Source organism: Xiphophorus maculatus, chromosome 24, assembly GCF_002775205.1.
Source record: "Xiphophorus maculatus strain JP 163 A chromosome 24, X_maculatus-5.0-male, whole genome shotgun sequence".
NCBI lineage: Eukaryota > Metazoa > Chordata > Actinopteri > Cyprinodontiformes > Poeciliidae > Xiphophorus > Xiphophorus maculatus.
The window spans coordinates 9,872,302-9,887,436 of NC_036466.1; the positions used below are offsets into that span (position 1 = coordinate 9,872,302).

The 15,135-nt window shown below is 41.2% G+C and overlaps 1 protein-coding gene across 5 annotated transcripts; it reads left to right on the top strand.

Annotated features, from left to right (window-relative positions):
* The first annotated feature begins 166 nt into the window (after positions 1–166).
* Positions 167–14,929, top strand: LOC102234554 (trafficking kinesin-binding protein 2). 5 transcript variants are annotated; one of them, XM_014472972.2, is made up of 17 exons: positions 167–270; positions 2,575–2,765; positions 3,920–4,111; positions 6,971–7,030; positions 7,379–7,455; positions 7,527–7,643; positions 8,064–8,276; positions 8,361–8,439; positions 8,543–8,673; positions 8,759–8,833; positions 8,915–9,052; positions 9,139–9,218; positions 9,814–9,954; positions 10,038–10,336; positions 11,312–11,812; positions 11,895–11,994; positions 12,123–14,929. In XM_014472972.2, the coding sequence occupies exons 2-17, from the start codon at positions 2,711–2,713 to the stop codon at positions 12,904–12,906; spliced, it is 3,042 nt and encodes a 1,013-aa protein (XP_014328458.1). In that variant the 5' UTR covers positions 167–270; positions 2,575–2,710; the 3' UTR covers positions 12,907–14,929. The 5 variants fall into 5 exon arrangements, with proteins under 5 accessions (XP_014328458.1, XP_023185344.1, XP_023185345.1 ...); XM_023329576.1 differs by lacking the exon at positions 6,971–7,030; XM_023329577.1 differs by lacking the exons at positions 167–270; positions 2,575–2,765; positions 3,920–4,111 and adding an exon at positions 4,139–5,553.
* The last annotated feature ends 206 nt before the right edge of the window (positions 14,930–15,135 follow it).

A 15,135-nucleotide genomic window follows, 5' to 3' on the forward strand; every position in this document is an offset into this window, starting at 1 on the left:
TTATAAGAGCGTGGGAAATTTTTTTATTTGGTAGCTGACTGAGTATTTTGCTTGAACATGACATTTTTTGGTCCTATGGAAAAATACCAATGGTCTTACAGCAAAGACAGAAGTGGTAAATGCGGCGGAATGGCCCTTTATTTACGGAGCGACGAATCGCAGGCCAACTTCATCGTCATCCTTCTTCTCCATTGTTAGATGCTTCGTGAAACGGATCTCTGAGCCCGTACCGTTGGAAAACCTCATGCAGTGGAAGTTTATTGACACCGGGTGAGTTCGATCATGACTGAACTGCTGCTGTAAACATAAATCCGGCTGTAATAATAATCTTTTTTTTTGAGCTCGCGGAGGAACTGCTCGCTGACGCAACGGTTAGAAGCTGTCATCGAAGCGCACGAGACAGAATAGCGCGAGGCTAACGGGAAGATATTCATACTGTTTTTATCCCACTGTTGCCTATTTTGGTTATTGTGGAAATAATGGCATACTCTGTTAGATATCTAAACATATGTATTAGTGAGCGCATTTCTATAGACGCGTCCAACTGACAAAATAAAGGCTTTCATTTTAAAGTAGAAGCATTTGCATGAATTTATTGCTAACATTTTTTAACATTCTGTATCTCTCAGCATAAAATAGTTGTTTGGAAATAATCATATATTAGAAACGGATGATAAATCAAAGTAGTTGTTTCCAGAGGCGGATTTAGTCATAGTGGGGTCCTGTAATGGGGCCCCGACTTCCCTTTTTTCACTCCAAATTTAGCAACACCACCTATTTGTAGCTCATTGTTGTTTCATAATACAACTAGATCTTGACTTTAATTAACTACAGGAGCAAAAACAACTTTGCTAAAGTAAATACAACTTTCAAATTATTAATCCCTTTGTTAAGTCACAGTTAATTTTAGTTTGCTGCACCAAGATCAGATTTATAACTGTAAATTACTGTAATGGAACCCATCAGACAACATGAAGTAGGCTGAAGGATCTAAAATACGAAACACATTGCTAGTATTAGAGCCATTATCCCCAATTAAAGAAAGCATGGAGCAGTGGTGAACCTTCACAAGACTGGCCATCCAACCAAAATTACTCCAAGAGTCCATCCATGACTCATCCAGAAAGTCACAAAAGAACCCAGAACAACATGCCAAACACTGTAGGCCTCACTTGCCCCAGTTAAGGTTAGTCAAACAAAAATATGTGAAAATTTCCAGAGAACATCTGATATCTGAGCATAAGTTTGGGACATTAAACTCAAGCTTGCTTGTGTTACTCAATAGGACCATAATCCAAAGCACTAAATAACCAAACAATCTAGTCAAAGTGTACGTCCTTAAACAGGTAAGTCATGGTTGAAATTTGATAAACGTGGCCAAGTTACAACAATTGTACAAAGAAGAAAGGGCCAGAATCCCTCCACAGTGATGTAAATGACTAATTAGTTATAACAGTATTAAGCTAGGGGTTATTAGCTGGGGCTTCAGGGAGTTGCCCACCTTTGTGTAATTAAGTCCAGCTTCATCACTGTGTCGTACCCATTGTAAATCCCACGCTCGTTGTTGCTGGAGTTCCCGATGACCGCTTTAACCTCAGTTTGTACTTCATTATTGACGTGTTGCCATCTTCCACTGCTGTGTCGGCTCTGTGTCACTTGCTATTGGATCGTCCGGTGAATGCAGATTAGATGTGATGGGATGTGAAAAGCTGAGGTAAGCAGCTGGGACTTGAGCCGCTGGCTGTGGTTTTACGGTCTCAGTAATGTCGCCTCTGGTAAGTAGCAGGTCATTTTTGTGTCTGTTTGTGGTTGGGAACCGACATTAAGGTTTTAATTTCTTTGGGTTTCATAAACATTATGAAGAGAGCGGTGTTGGCGTAGCGGTCTGTGTCGGCCTCAGTCGAGGCATGACTCACAGACACTCGGTCCCGGCTTTTTAAATCACTGAAACAGGAAGCATGTATTTGAAGAGCTATGGCGAGTAGGAACATAATGGATCCTGAATCTATTTACTCGGACACTAATAACAAATTGGTGCAAAGCACTGCTGCAAGGTGCGATTCAAATCTCAACAATTTCTGGATAAAAATTTCCAGACTGTAAGGTTGTGTGCGAAACATCTGCCTTAATCTCTTTTACGATCCCAGCTGTTTCAGCTTTACTGTTGTGTAATCAGGACTCTTCTCCTTCCCATGGCCTGATTCCTGTTACTCAGAACCTACAAAGATGCACAGGCATGTCACTATAAAATTTAATTAAACTGAGCCCAATGATTTACATTTTTATGATTTACTGTTTTTCTCTTTTCTCTGTTTTTCTACCAAAAACCGAGTGACAAAAATAATCAGTTTGGTGTTTTGGTCTCAACTATCCCTTTTCTTGAAGGACTATTTTGTTTACTTCATAATTCATCTTATTTGTTGTTTTGTTTTAGTTTGGATACATTTTTTTACAGTTGGTTATGAAGCTGTGGCACTAATTTCTCCTGACTTTTTCAAAAATGTCTTCCCCTAATCTGTAGGTCAGAATGTCTTGAAGCCGCTGTGTAATCACAGATTGTTCACTCTGTTGCAGGTAAAGGTGTTCATGAGGTCACGGCCCATCAGCTCAGCACCAGGATGTGATGTCACGGCAGTAGCTGCCTCCCTGTCTTGTCCAGCTTTGTGTTTTTTGGGAGGGGGGCCCCTCACTCCCACCCAGAGAAGAGGACATGTTTGAGGTGAAACCCCGGGCGGTGGAGAAGAAGGAGTCGAGCACGGAGACAGGTCAGGAATCTGACGATGCAGTTTTTTTTTTTGTTTATAACTCAAATTATTTTTGTTTGATTTGACTTACTTACATGTGAGAGAGAATAAAATCTTTGTACAGAGCATATTGTAATGTTTCTGACCTCAGATTGGTGGGTATAAAATATGTTTCTGCCCCGCCTCCCCTCAGTGCAGTATGCCGAGTCTCTGGGACAGATGCTATTGTTAGCTCGTGTCCCAGTAAACCACATATTTGCTCAAGTGGAAGGTCATTGACTAGTACAGTTCCAGACCCAAGAGAGCACACACACACACACACACACTGATTCACTTAAACTGCATAACGACAACACAAATGTACTTCCTGTTGCTCTACAAAAGCTAGAGCTTCTTCTTTTTGTGAAAGAATTATGGCCTGTTAGGTGTTAGAGATTTAATTTAGGTTACACCAGTTTAATTAGGTAAACAGAAACTGTACAAAGGCAATGACAAATGCAAAATGTCTGCTTTAGAGCCAGTGTTTGGTTTTCCCACAGTAGGTTGCTATGGTAATATGGCAGCACTACAAAATCATGGTTGTAATGGTACTGTGTGTCACTGCTGTAATTTGACGAAAATGTGGAGACATGGTGAGCAATACAATTCATCTAACATACATCTAATCTAACAGCAGAGTCCTATACATCTAAAGGAACTGCATTATGGGTAATGTTGTTGGTTTAAACTGAAGAGTGGTGTGATTTGTTGCTTCTGAGGCGAAATAAAGCACAAGTTTCACTCCAGAAATATGTGCTCATATCGATATACAAACACGTTTGAAAAACGTATTACGATATAAGTTTCATATCAGTTGATATCGCTAATTGTTGATTAGTTTTTTGTTTTAAATATCTGAAATCCACAATTAAACAGCGAAGAGGTAAAACTTAAAACTGCTGCTGCTCCAGTTACTCAACAGGTTGTTGCTAGGTAACCACTAGTTACTCAACAGGTTGTCGCTAGGTAACCGAAGAGAGAGTGACTTAGCTGATTCAACCTTGCTTAGCTAACCGTGAAAGCGACTAAAGCTTTTCTTATGCCTATGTTTCCCAGAATGCCGTGCGGTTGTATTTTGTAATTCTGAGTAGAGTTTGATATTGGAAACTTGATCAGGATGTGTTCCTGGTTTCCAGATGAAGGACTGGGTAGCAGTGGGAGGCACTACACCTCCAGCTCCCTGGGCTCGTGTTCGGCCGGGTCCGGCTCACTCTACCTGTCCGACAGTCAGGACTGGGTGGTTTCCCCCAGCTGCTCTCCAGACGAAACCCCCACACAGATCAGCTCCATCTCACCAATGCTGGCCGAAGAGACTCTGCGCTACATGAGTAAGACTGCATCCGGCTTTTCTTCTAACCAGTGTGTGTGTGTGTGTGTGTGTGAACTAAAGAGGAATGCACTGACCTCACCAGAGGGACGCACAGAGGCCAGAGTCACGAGACAGAGTCTTACTGGGGGGAGCTAGGGTGAAAGTAGGACAGTAGGGAAGAAACACGGATAATGCCGGGTTTAAACGTCCAAAATGAGGAGGTGTACGATGCTGTCGCTGTGGAAGGTGAGCCGTTAGCATGCTGCTGTTTCCTTGTGTGTGTCCAATTTGTCAGCAAGCTCAGGGAGAGAGCTGCATGGAAATAGTTTGCTCATGAGAAAGGAAGTAGGGTAAATCTCAAGCTTTGTTTACTGTCCAATCAAACAAGTGGTGGTATGCAGGAAGTGAGTTACCAGTCAAAGAGACAACTTCTTGTTTTCTTCACAAATGCAACAACTGCACATTCTGGATCAAAACTGCTTTAAAATACAGTTGGCAATAAAACCAGTGAATAAAAACTGCAAAAATACAGAAAAGGAAGTCAGAACTGAAGACGTTTTTAAGTGCAGAGTTTTTATTACAGCTTGTTCCGACTACTAATAGCTCTTAAACAAGGTCCGGTGTGCTATCAACGAACAGACACTAAGAAAACGACTTATGAACTATATTTATAAAGCATAGTTTCTAATTAGCTAAATACACAGCCTTATTAAAATATTCACAAATTTGTCTTTACTAGTGTCCTTTTGCCAAGCGCAAAAGTTGGAAGTAGGTTCTCTGGTTTGATGATTCAGACTGAAAGTATGTTAGACTGGCGTAGTCAAAGTCTAGTCATAAATCCATTTAAGAATCTGTGGCAAAATTTAAAAACGAAAGTAGGAAGATCAGTTTGAGTTAAAGCAAGGTGTCACTGATGAATCAACCCTGATTTTCTGTCATTTTTAAACTGAAACTGATCTTATCTGGTCTGAAAATTTGCTACTGTCCCACTTTTTTCTGCTGAGAGCAAGGGAAACATTTCAGATAGAAAAATAAAAAAAATCGAGATTGGCAGGTCAGGCTTTTAAAGATCGGTGATCAGCCAGAAAACTGCAATCGGTTCACCCAAACAGCATCTGTAGGGAGAAGTTCAGTCCTCTTTCAAAACAAACCATCATTTGACCCCATTTTACGGCCTGATAATTATTTATACTGCCATTTCCACTTTTCTCTACATTCTAGTTAGTTTATTGGAACCAAAGGTCCAATCAGACATCGACCGTTGTACTGTGTGAAACTCATAAATGTCAAAACGACGCAGTTCGTTAAGTAAGAAGCTGTTCAGTTACGCAATTCATTGTGGCCAGAGTCCAGCCATCTTTATTCACAGGGACTTATGAAGTAAACACGAGATTAAACATAATCAAAACCGGACCATGGATGTGCATCGCCTTGACCACAGCGACATGCTCCAGCCACGAGGTAAAAAGATGTGTGTGAGCACATATCTTTTTTTTACTGCGGCCATCTTTCGAGGTTATTTTCAGCCGGTCCGACCCAGAGGTCGTCGAGGGGCTCGGATTACCGAACGACGCTCTCATCTGATTTAATCTGCTTTTATTATGAAGGATAAGAGAGCTGATCTGCTGTTCCACTTTGTTCTTAATCGTTACTTTCTATTATCTTTTAGCTAAAACTGCTAATATACGGTTATGTTTGCACTTTAAATCAAAGGAAATTATTATAGTGCTCAAGTCCAGCATTGTTGGAGTGTGAAGCTGCTGCGTCTCTTTAAACAGGTGGAGCTGGGGAAGCGTTTTGTGCAGCGCCGCTGACTCCCACTCAGGTGCTAACAGCAGATCGGACTAATGAGTAGAACCTCAGAGCTCCAGAACACTAACGTGGTTTATTAAAGCTTCTGCTTTCACGCTTCATTTCTTCTCGTTAGTTTCTTCTTTCTGCCCAATTCTCCTTTTAAAAACAGGCAGGTTGATTCAACAGTGCTTTGCAGAAGTCCTAGATCTCTTGAACTTTTAGTAGATGAACCGGGAAAGGTTTAGTGGAAGGAAAACGTCTGCTCTCTTTGTTCAGAAATAAAACTGAACATGCAGTTATAGCTGCAAGTGTTGTTGTTAACTCCCATCCGTTTTCCGTCCAGCAACATCATGCTGCCACCACCGTGTGCCAGTGATACAAAAGTTTAGATTTCGTCCATGTTTTTGTTGTTTTCTTACATGACCTGCGACAAACTGCAAGTCAAACTTCTTCCGGTTCATAAACTATTTTCCTGTTTGTCGCAATTTTGCACTACTTTGGCTGTCACATCAAACCCTAGAATTAGGGAGTAACTAGTTACATTTACTTGAGTACCTTTTTGAAAAAAAGAACTTTTAGGAGTATTTTTACTACGCTGTTTACTTGAGTGATTTTATTATGAAGTATCTCTACTTCTACTTGAGTAAAATTTCTGGATTTTCTACCCACTGAATAAAAAACAAACATGTTTTAACCAAAGATTCACCAGACACAGAGCTGCAGTTTTTGTTAAAGTTTATAATTGATTTGGAGAAAATTTATTTTGCCTGATTTTGTTACTTACATGAATTATTGTCATTTTCATCCTTAAAATACCAAAATTACCTCTTAACTTTATATTTTGGTCCATCTGATTGTGTAATTTTGAAATATTAAATGATTAATAATTTGGTCAGCCACTCAGTACTTGAAAAGACTTTTTACCAAATACTTATATACTCTTATTTGAGTAGAAATTCTAATTAAAAATCTGTCAAATCCTGATTAAAATACATTAAAGTTCATAGCTGTAATGTGTTGAATACTTATGCAAAGCACTGCGTTCTTCTTAAACTGTACCATCTTTTCTCCCTTCTCTCTCTAGCTTATTTTGCTTTGGAGCCCTCTCCTTACTCCCATCCCGGCTCTCAGAGCCTCTCCAAAGGTATCCCTCTCTCCTTTCCTGCCTCCTGTTACTCTGAAACTTTCTACATTAACCATTATTGTGAGAGTGGCTTCACTTTTCCTTCATTTGGAGCCTTTTTTTGCCTTCTGCCTGTAGAGAACAGCAGGAAATATAATTAGATATGTTTGGCGTGTCTTTTATTTGGGTGTGTTGCGAGTAGACAAAACCTTTTGGTAAACAGAAAGTAGCCTGCTAGCCATTTCCTGTAGTTTGGAGTGAAACTGGTTTTATTTTGAGGTGCATGAGTGCAAGTTTTGGTTGCATGTGCATGCTAGATAACGTGTAAGCTAGCTCAGGGTGATTTTAAAAAAAACTTTTCTGGCTCAGTCCTCAGTGCCGATCGAGTTGAGCAGATGACCAAAACCTACAATGACATCGAAGTGGTCACCCATCTTTTGGCTGAGGTAGATATCCCTGGATGGCAAACATATGTCAGCTGGTAACCGTAGTAACCTCCTGCGTTCTTATTGAATAGCGAGACAGAGATCTGGAGCTTGCGGCTCGGATTGGTCAGTCCCTTCTGCAGAGAAATCACCTGCTGCAGGAACGAAACGACGTTGTGGAGGAGCAGCTGGCACAAGCAGTGGACCAGGTAACTCATTACAAATTATGGCACTTAAAATCGTAACGTTTAGAGAATGAGTCTCCACATTTACGCCGTAAAGGAACTAAATGAGATTGAAGGCACAAGATGCATGATGCCAGACAGAGATAAAGAGCCTTTGTCTGTTTGAAAACTTTTAAAACAGCTTGTTTTTTAACCTCATATTACATTTAGAAGTCACATAAATCTCAAATGACCGCAACATAGTTTAAGTTTCAAGTTTCCGAAAAGGCTTTTTTGAGATGAAAATTAAACCTTTAAGCCACAAAGGACAGAACAAACCTAGATCTTTCTCAGAATACAATTCCCATGTTGATGCATGGTGGTGGCAGTATCAAGCTGCATGTATGATAGTCAAATATTTTACTAAATTTGTCCCGTTAAATTACAAGATTTTCTACATTCCAGGTTCACCAGCTGCAGCATGAGCTAAACAAGAAGGATGAACTGCTCCGGATTGTGGCCAGCGCCTCGGAGGAGGGGGAGCAAGACGCCACCGTGTCGACCCCGCAGCAGCAGCAACAGCTGCTGGGGGGGGCCGCTGCCGCGCTCAGCCAGCTGGAGCAGCTGCAGAACAAGCTGCAGGAGGTGGAGGAGGAGAACCAGGCACTGAGGTCTGAGGTACAGAGCTCCCAAGGTGGAAATTAAGGAATTAAATGAATAAAAATAGTAGATTTGTTCCAAAAGACAGTATTTTTCTTCCAGGCATGTCAGCTGAAGAAAGACACCATGACATACGAGGAGAAGGAGCAGCAGCTGGTCAGCGACTGCGTCAAAGAACTACGTGAGTCGGCGTTGATCTATTATAGTGAAATTTGTGTTTGTAATGTAGATTGTTTCAGACAGTGGTAGCTGTACCTCCTACTGATGCGTCTTCTTCCTCACAGGCGAGTCCAACAGTCAGATGGTGTGTCTAACGGACGAACTGTCCCAGAAGAACGAAGAGCTGCTCAGACACCAGGAGGAAATCGCTCAGCTGCTTTCTCAGATTGTAGAGCTGCAACACAGAGGGAAGGAGGTGAGAACGCCTGGATTTTAGAAGCCTAACCCACATAACGACCAAAAACTGCAGTAAAGACTTGCTCTCTGTTGGTTCTCTAAAGCTGGTTCTGGAGAAAGAAGAGCTAAGGATCCACCTCCAGGCCTCCAAAGATGCTCAGAGACAGCTAACAGCAGAGGTACGTATCCGATTTTGTGTTCGCATTATTGTTGCAAATATTTTAACTTTTTAAGTTAATCCTGTATTTGCGCTCTGGCAGCTGAATGAGCTGGCAGAGAGGAACGCAGAGTGTGTGGAAATGCTCCATGAGTCGCAGGACGAGATCAGAGAGCTGCGAAGTAGAAGCAGTCCCTCCTCCGGGATGCGACGACATCTTTCATACGGCCTCTACCCCATGGTAAGGAAACGACTTCCAAATCAGAAATTTTTATATGTGTAAAAAGGATTTTAGTTGGTCTATTTAGGAAATCTTATCCCACACAGGAATCGTTGGCAGCAGAGATAGAAGGTTCAATGAGGAGAGAGCTGAGCATCGATGAGGAAACCGCCTTTCAAGACCAAAGGTAAATCTGACTGTTTGTTCCAGCATTGCCTTTCTGAATATTTATTACACTTTCAACTCTTTATTTGAAGCATTTTAAGCTTTAAGAAATAAAATGTATGTAGCAGTGTCTTCTGCATATATTAGAAATATGCTCTGCTCTGTAACGTTTCTAGAAAAAAACAAACAATGGTTCTGATTTAGAGAGATTGAAGGTCTTGCACTAAATGTACCGAAACAAAATGATTCAAATGCCAACATACAGTGACTGGTTTGTGCCAGGAAGATATAGGAATTAGCTATTTTATATTTTGAAGATTTGTTTTAAAGAATTATCTTTGTTTCTTGAAAATTAAAAAATGCTGAAGTGGAGCAGTGTTTGGTTTTTAAACGGTCCTGCAGTTTGAGTGTGACGCTCAGGAGGAGTGCAGCAGATGTCACGGTCAGACAGTCAGTTCCCGAAATCACACACAACAAAAGAAACTTGGAAAAGTGCAGTGGAACCCTGCCAGACCGTGCACAGGGTTAAAAAGATTACTTGTACCAATGTCATCTGTATATACTTGGCATTTACAAATCAGAAACAAAACTTATTTTTATTCTATTTATTTTAATAGAATTTCTCAAAAGAGAGTCTTCCAAACAGTCCGCTCGGTCAACGCCTCAGCGTCTCGCGCTGCTTTGGCCACCCCGCCTATCCCCGGTTCTGGACAGAGTTCTCTAGTAATGACTGCCCAACCTTTCCAGTCAGCACAAGAGTAAGAAACCTGTATCTGACCTACAGTCAAGATATAATGACATATTTTAAGTCTTTAAGTCTTGATTTATATCTTGTTTGCAGGGACGAGGTACGAATGGGAAAGCCAGGACTACCAGGAGGAAATGACCTCACCAAAGCTCTCCATCGACTCTCTTTAAGGCGGCAAAACTTCCTGTCTGAGCATCAGTTCTTCCAGGCGGAGCGTGAGAAGAAGCTGCAGAATCAGACCCGGGCAGAAGCCGGTGTAGAGGGCAGCAGCTGCAGCTCCCCGATGGGCAGCGTGCTCTCCTCCTTTTCCAACCTCTCCGATCTCACAGTCGGCTCCACTGTTTTCAAAACCTTCCTGCCGGAGAAGCTTCAAATCGTCAAACCAATGGAAGGTAATGTTTCTGCAACAGAAACATCACTAGAAAATTCACGTACCACTAACATTTTTAAACAGATGAGGTGAAATAGAGACAGTGACAAAGTTTTAGATATTTATTTTTAAGTTTTAAGCTAGTTTTAGTTTGATTTACTATCTAAAAAAGGATCATTTTAATTTCAATAGAAGGCTTGTTTTTAATTCTTTTACATTAGCTTGTAATTTCATTTACAAATTACTTTTTAAAATTTCTTTAAATTTTAAATGTTTCTATTTTTATTGGAGAAAGTGTTTAGATAATTAGATAATTTATTTAAATTAGTTTAAAATGATCTGAATTACATTAGCTTGATTATGCTAACTGGCTAGTGTATTTGCTAATATGAGCAAGCGTTAATCCCAATTAAGGAAACTGGTATTTAAAGCAGTTGCCATGTGATTAATAGGTGTTGGTTCAGACATTTTAACTATACAATATTTTTGATTAACTCTTTCAGCTAAAAGTCAAAAGTTAGCATTGTAATATTAGCTTGTGAGCCGTTCAGTCTTCTGCAAAATAGAAAAGTATTCCCTACACTTAACTTATTTTTTGTGTAATGTTAGAGCTTTTTTCCAAACTTAAAATTCTATAAACAAAATGCCATCATGACTAAATATAAAATGTAACATTTTTGCAAATTTCCAAACAACATTGTTGGGGGCTTTACTCACCTTTGATAGCGTTACAGTTGTCTTTGGTATATTTTTTACAGGCCTTCTTGGAATGGCAGGTTTTCTTCATGGGTTCAGTCAAATATGGTGGGTAGCATCTGCACCAAGAGATTTGTAGGTTTTTCCAAAATCAATAGGAAATCCAGACCCACCAGTCTATTCAAGGAAACTCTGATTGTTCCTGAAACTGTGTGGCTCTGCAGATAAATCCTTCGTTGTTTGGTTTCTGCTCCAATATGCACTTCCCTTTCCAAATTTAGATCACATTGTTTGTCTTTAGGCTCCCTGACGCTTCATCACTGGCAGCAGCTTGCCCAGCCTCACCTGGCCACCATCTTAGATCCACACCCTGGTGTTGTGACGAAGGGTTTCCGACCTCTGGCTCAGGATGCCATGTTCCGGCTGTCAGACATGGAGGAAGACGAAGAGGCTGAAAAGCACAGAGAGATTGCTGCCCTTGAGAAAGGAACAGCTGAAAAGGGTAAAGAGGAGCTGGATGAGGAAGAGGAGGAATGTGGGATAACCTTTAACGTACGCCGTTCATCCACACCCGAGGACAGAAACCGTTCTGTTGCACCTTGCACCAATGCGCCTCCCGCCTCGATCCGATCAACATCACCTGGAGCGTCTTCCACTTCCTCCTTTGTCCCTTCGGACCTCTGTTTGAAATCCAATCACGTCACAGAGAAATCCAACCAATTGGCTCTTCCCATTCCAGGAGCTTCTGCAACAGCTGTCCAATCACAAAGTAGAGTTTCCACCTCAACAACTTCTTCTTGTGGTACAGTTTTTCTTAAAATGTTAATACTTTAATGTGACACCATCACTGTGAGGTTTTTTCATGAGCTTTGTTTTGTGTTTAGTCCAAAACCCAGGAAAGAGTCAGAGCTCCACCTTCTCTACCTACACCTTCACAACCTGTCGTATTCTCCACCCTACTGACATCACGCAGGTCACACCAAGGTAAGCCAACTGCAGAGTATGACAAAGAAAATAAGTTAAAACATCAGATTTGGAAGCGCTGTATTGAGAGAGTAGTTGAGATAACTCTGAATTCAAAGTCATTTTCTTGACTTCTTTGTGTTTTCTAGCTCTCAGTCGTCCCTTTCGGCCAACACGCCCAGCTCCATGAGAACGGGTCCCAGTACTCCGGTAACTCCCTGCAGGCTGAGTTTGGGTGACTCCTTCCCGCCTCGACGCCCTCCAGCTCCCCCCTGCGGCCTGGCCAAACTGGTCCTAGAGAGAGGTATTTCTGCACAAGTTTCCACTGATGTACCCTCTCCATTGCCCAGATCTGCTCCACAGCAACCCCTGTTGCAAATTATGCCAAGCACACCGCCCAACTCCCCCTCCCACTCTCCCACTCCCTCGCTCGTGCCTACGGAGCCTCGCCAACATCCGTCTGACAATTTTCTAGCCTCGCGGCCTGCAGAGCTTTTTCTCCAAGATGTGTACGGGTTGAACCTGGGCCGAGCCCCACATCCTGACCTGCCCAGCCCTTCCCAGGAAACTCCCAGCCTCTCCTCTTGTTCTAAGCCAGGCAGAGACAAGGCCAATCTAGTCAGCGTTAGTCTGGTAGAAAGACTTTGTCGTTTGGGGTTCACTAAGGTGCTGCACAGTTCAGAGTCTGACATGCCAGTGCCGCACCAAGAGTCCGCCACATTTGTGTCAGCAGGTGGTGGAAGCCTGATGGACGGCCTGCGGCGCAATCAGAGTCTCCCGGCGATGATTGGCGCCAGAGCAGGTAGTAAGTCAACCGGACATCCTCCTCATCCGACCTCCCTGGCTATCCCCCCACCACCATGGGGAAACCTTAAAGAACGACGCCGGCATCTTGCCTCCATCTCGCACCCTCCAAGAAGTTCAAAACACTAAAGGAAGGAGCCACAAATCGCTAACACCTCCACTTAAACTCTTTCCTTTCTGCCTTTTGGAGAGAGGTGTCAGGGAATCAGCAGGAAGAACAGTCCCTCCTTTTCATGACTTCAGTTAAAAGCACAATTGAACTCAACTGTTTTTAGTAATGCTGAGTTTTCTAAATGTACCCATCCGACATGACGCTTGGCCTTAGCTTGACTCTTGTGTTGGGTTTGCATTTCAGTAGTTCTTGTGAGACTCTGGATGTTCAGGTGCAACTGGAAGCAGGATTCTTTCCTAGTCAGGAAAAGGTCTGGAATTTGATCTCAGAATCTTCCCAGGTCAGAATAATTTGAGGAAAAGAACAGTTTGGAAACTTTTTTTTTGCAGACCAGACTTTATTCCCAATCCTAATATCTAAAAGTTCTTTCTCCTTTTTATTGAATGCTTCCTCTTCATTTCCTCCTTTCTGCATAATTATTTTTTTATTTCTGTATCCTTTTTCCCCCCTTGTATCTGTTGCCTCCTTTTTACCTTTTTTCCTGTCTTCCCCATATTCTGCATTCCTTTTGTGTGTCTTCTGAATGTATTTCTCTTTCTTGATTTTTTCCAGCATTCATAGAAGTATTTTCTGTAAATCAGTGGTAAACGTTAGTGTGTTTATGTTTTAAAATTAAGGTAAACTTTCGAAAGTTGAGCCTGGAAAAGTACGAAACTTTTCCAGTAAAGTCGCAGGAATCCTGTGGGGGAGGAAGTAAAGTAAACTTGTAAGTGTCTGAGGGTTTGTGGAAGTCGATAAGAAAGAACAAGGAAAATGTTGTGAAAGAAAGAACGTTTGTTTTGTTGGATAATGAGGGAAAGTGGTGACTGATTGAACAACTGAGCATCCAGAGTCTTGCTGTTCCAAGGGCTTGTACTCTAATCATCAAGAAAAACTGTAGAACAATGTCATCCCAGTCTATAACCCCGTAAATGGTGATTATGTCCACTTCTAGAAAGACGAGCCTCTGGTGTCGGTGGAGGAGCGATCCTACTTGCTTTTATTACTTAGGCGCTAGCTAGAAGACTTAAAGCATAGCATGAAACTGCCAGGCTAATCCTGTAGTCCAGCTATGCCTGTAAACATACCAGTCATGGGTTTATTTTTACTGTTAATATACCTTAACTTTTCCGTCCGTGTGGTATGGCAAAAGCATCTGCATGAAAAGCAACATTGCCTACATGTCCCAGCATGCATCTGTCAGCAGGCAGGTGGGGAAAGGTTAAAGCAAGGCTAAAACCAAAATAGACAAAATTTTAAAAATAGGGAAGGAGTAATGGGGTGTGGGAGGGATCTGTTTTCCTTCAGGTTTTTGTGTTTTGTGTGTTTTTATGAATATGAGGCCTTAAATAGAGGCAAGCACTGTTTTCAATAAAGTTTGTTGCTATGTTTTAGTTGCACTTAGTCGGTTCTGGGGATCATTGCTGAACTAAACTGAACATATTTGATTTTTCTGAAGCAGAAGTCAGCTTCAGACTGAAGGGAAAGGGAAAATTCAGTACCAACATTGGCCAGCAGGTGGGAGCATTTCCCACCTAGAAAGTACTTGAAATCAGCCATGTTTCTAAAATGCCTAAACATGAACTTGTATCTGCTCTTATGTTCTATAGTTAACCTTTACTGACATCTGTATTTAAATCCTGACATTGATGAAAACATGTTATGTGTCTGGTAACAATATAAGCTAATAATTTAACTAATGTTGCATTTTTTTCCACATAGAGGGAATCCATGTTAACTTGAAAAAACTTTATTTTTGTTAAAAATAAATATTTCAGGCTTGTATATGTTTAAGTAAGCATTGTGAAAAGGAAAAAATGACCTATGATGAAGGCATAATGAGTATTTTCATCTTTTCCTTGTAAAATTCAAAGTTCAGCTTTGTGGCTTTTGATGGATTAAATATCTTAAAATAAAAACAAAACTTCCTGGTGTTTCCTAGCTGTAATCAGGATAATATGTTGTTGCCTCTTTTGTAAAATAAAGCTACTGAAATTAAAATGTCTGGGTTATTATGAGAGGTTTGTTTGAGGATGTTGTGTAGGAACTTATGAAGATAAAGGAAGGTGTTAGATGCGTTTTTTGTTTGTTTTTACAACTTATAGCAGCTGATTAGCACCTCAAAAGCTCAAAAAATACCTGAACTATGACCCCAAATCCCAGAGGAGTTGAAAAGAAAGCTTCATGGATAATGACCTAGTCAAAGT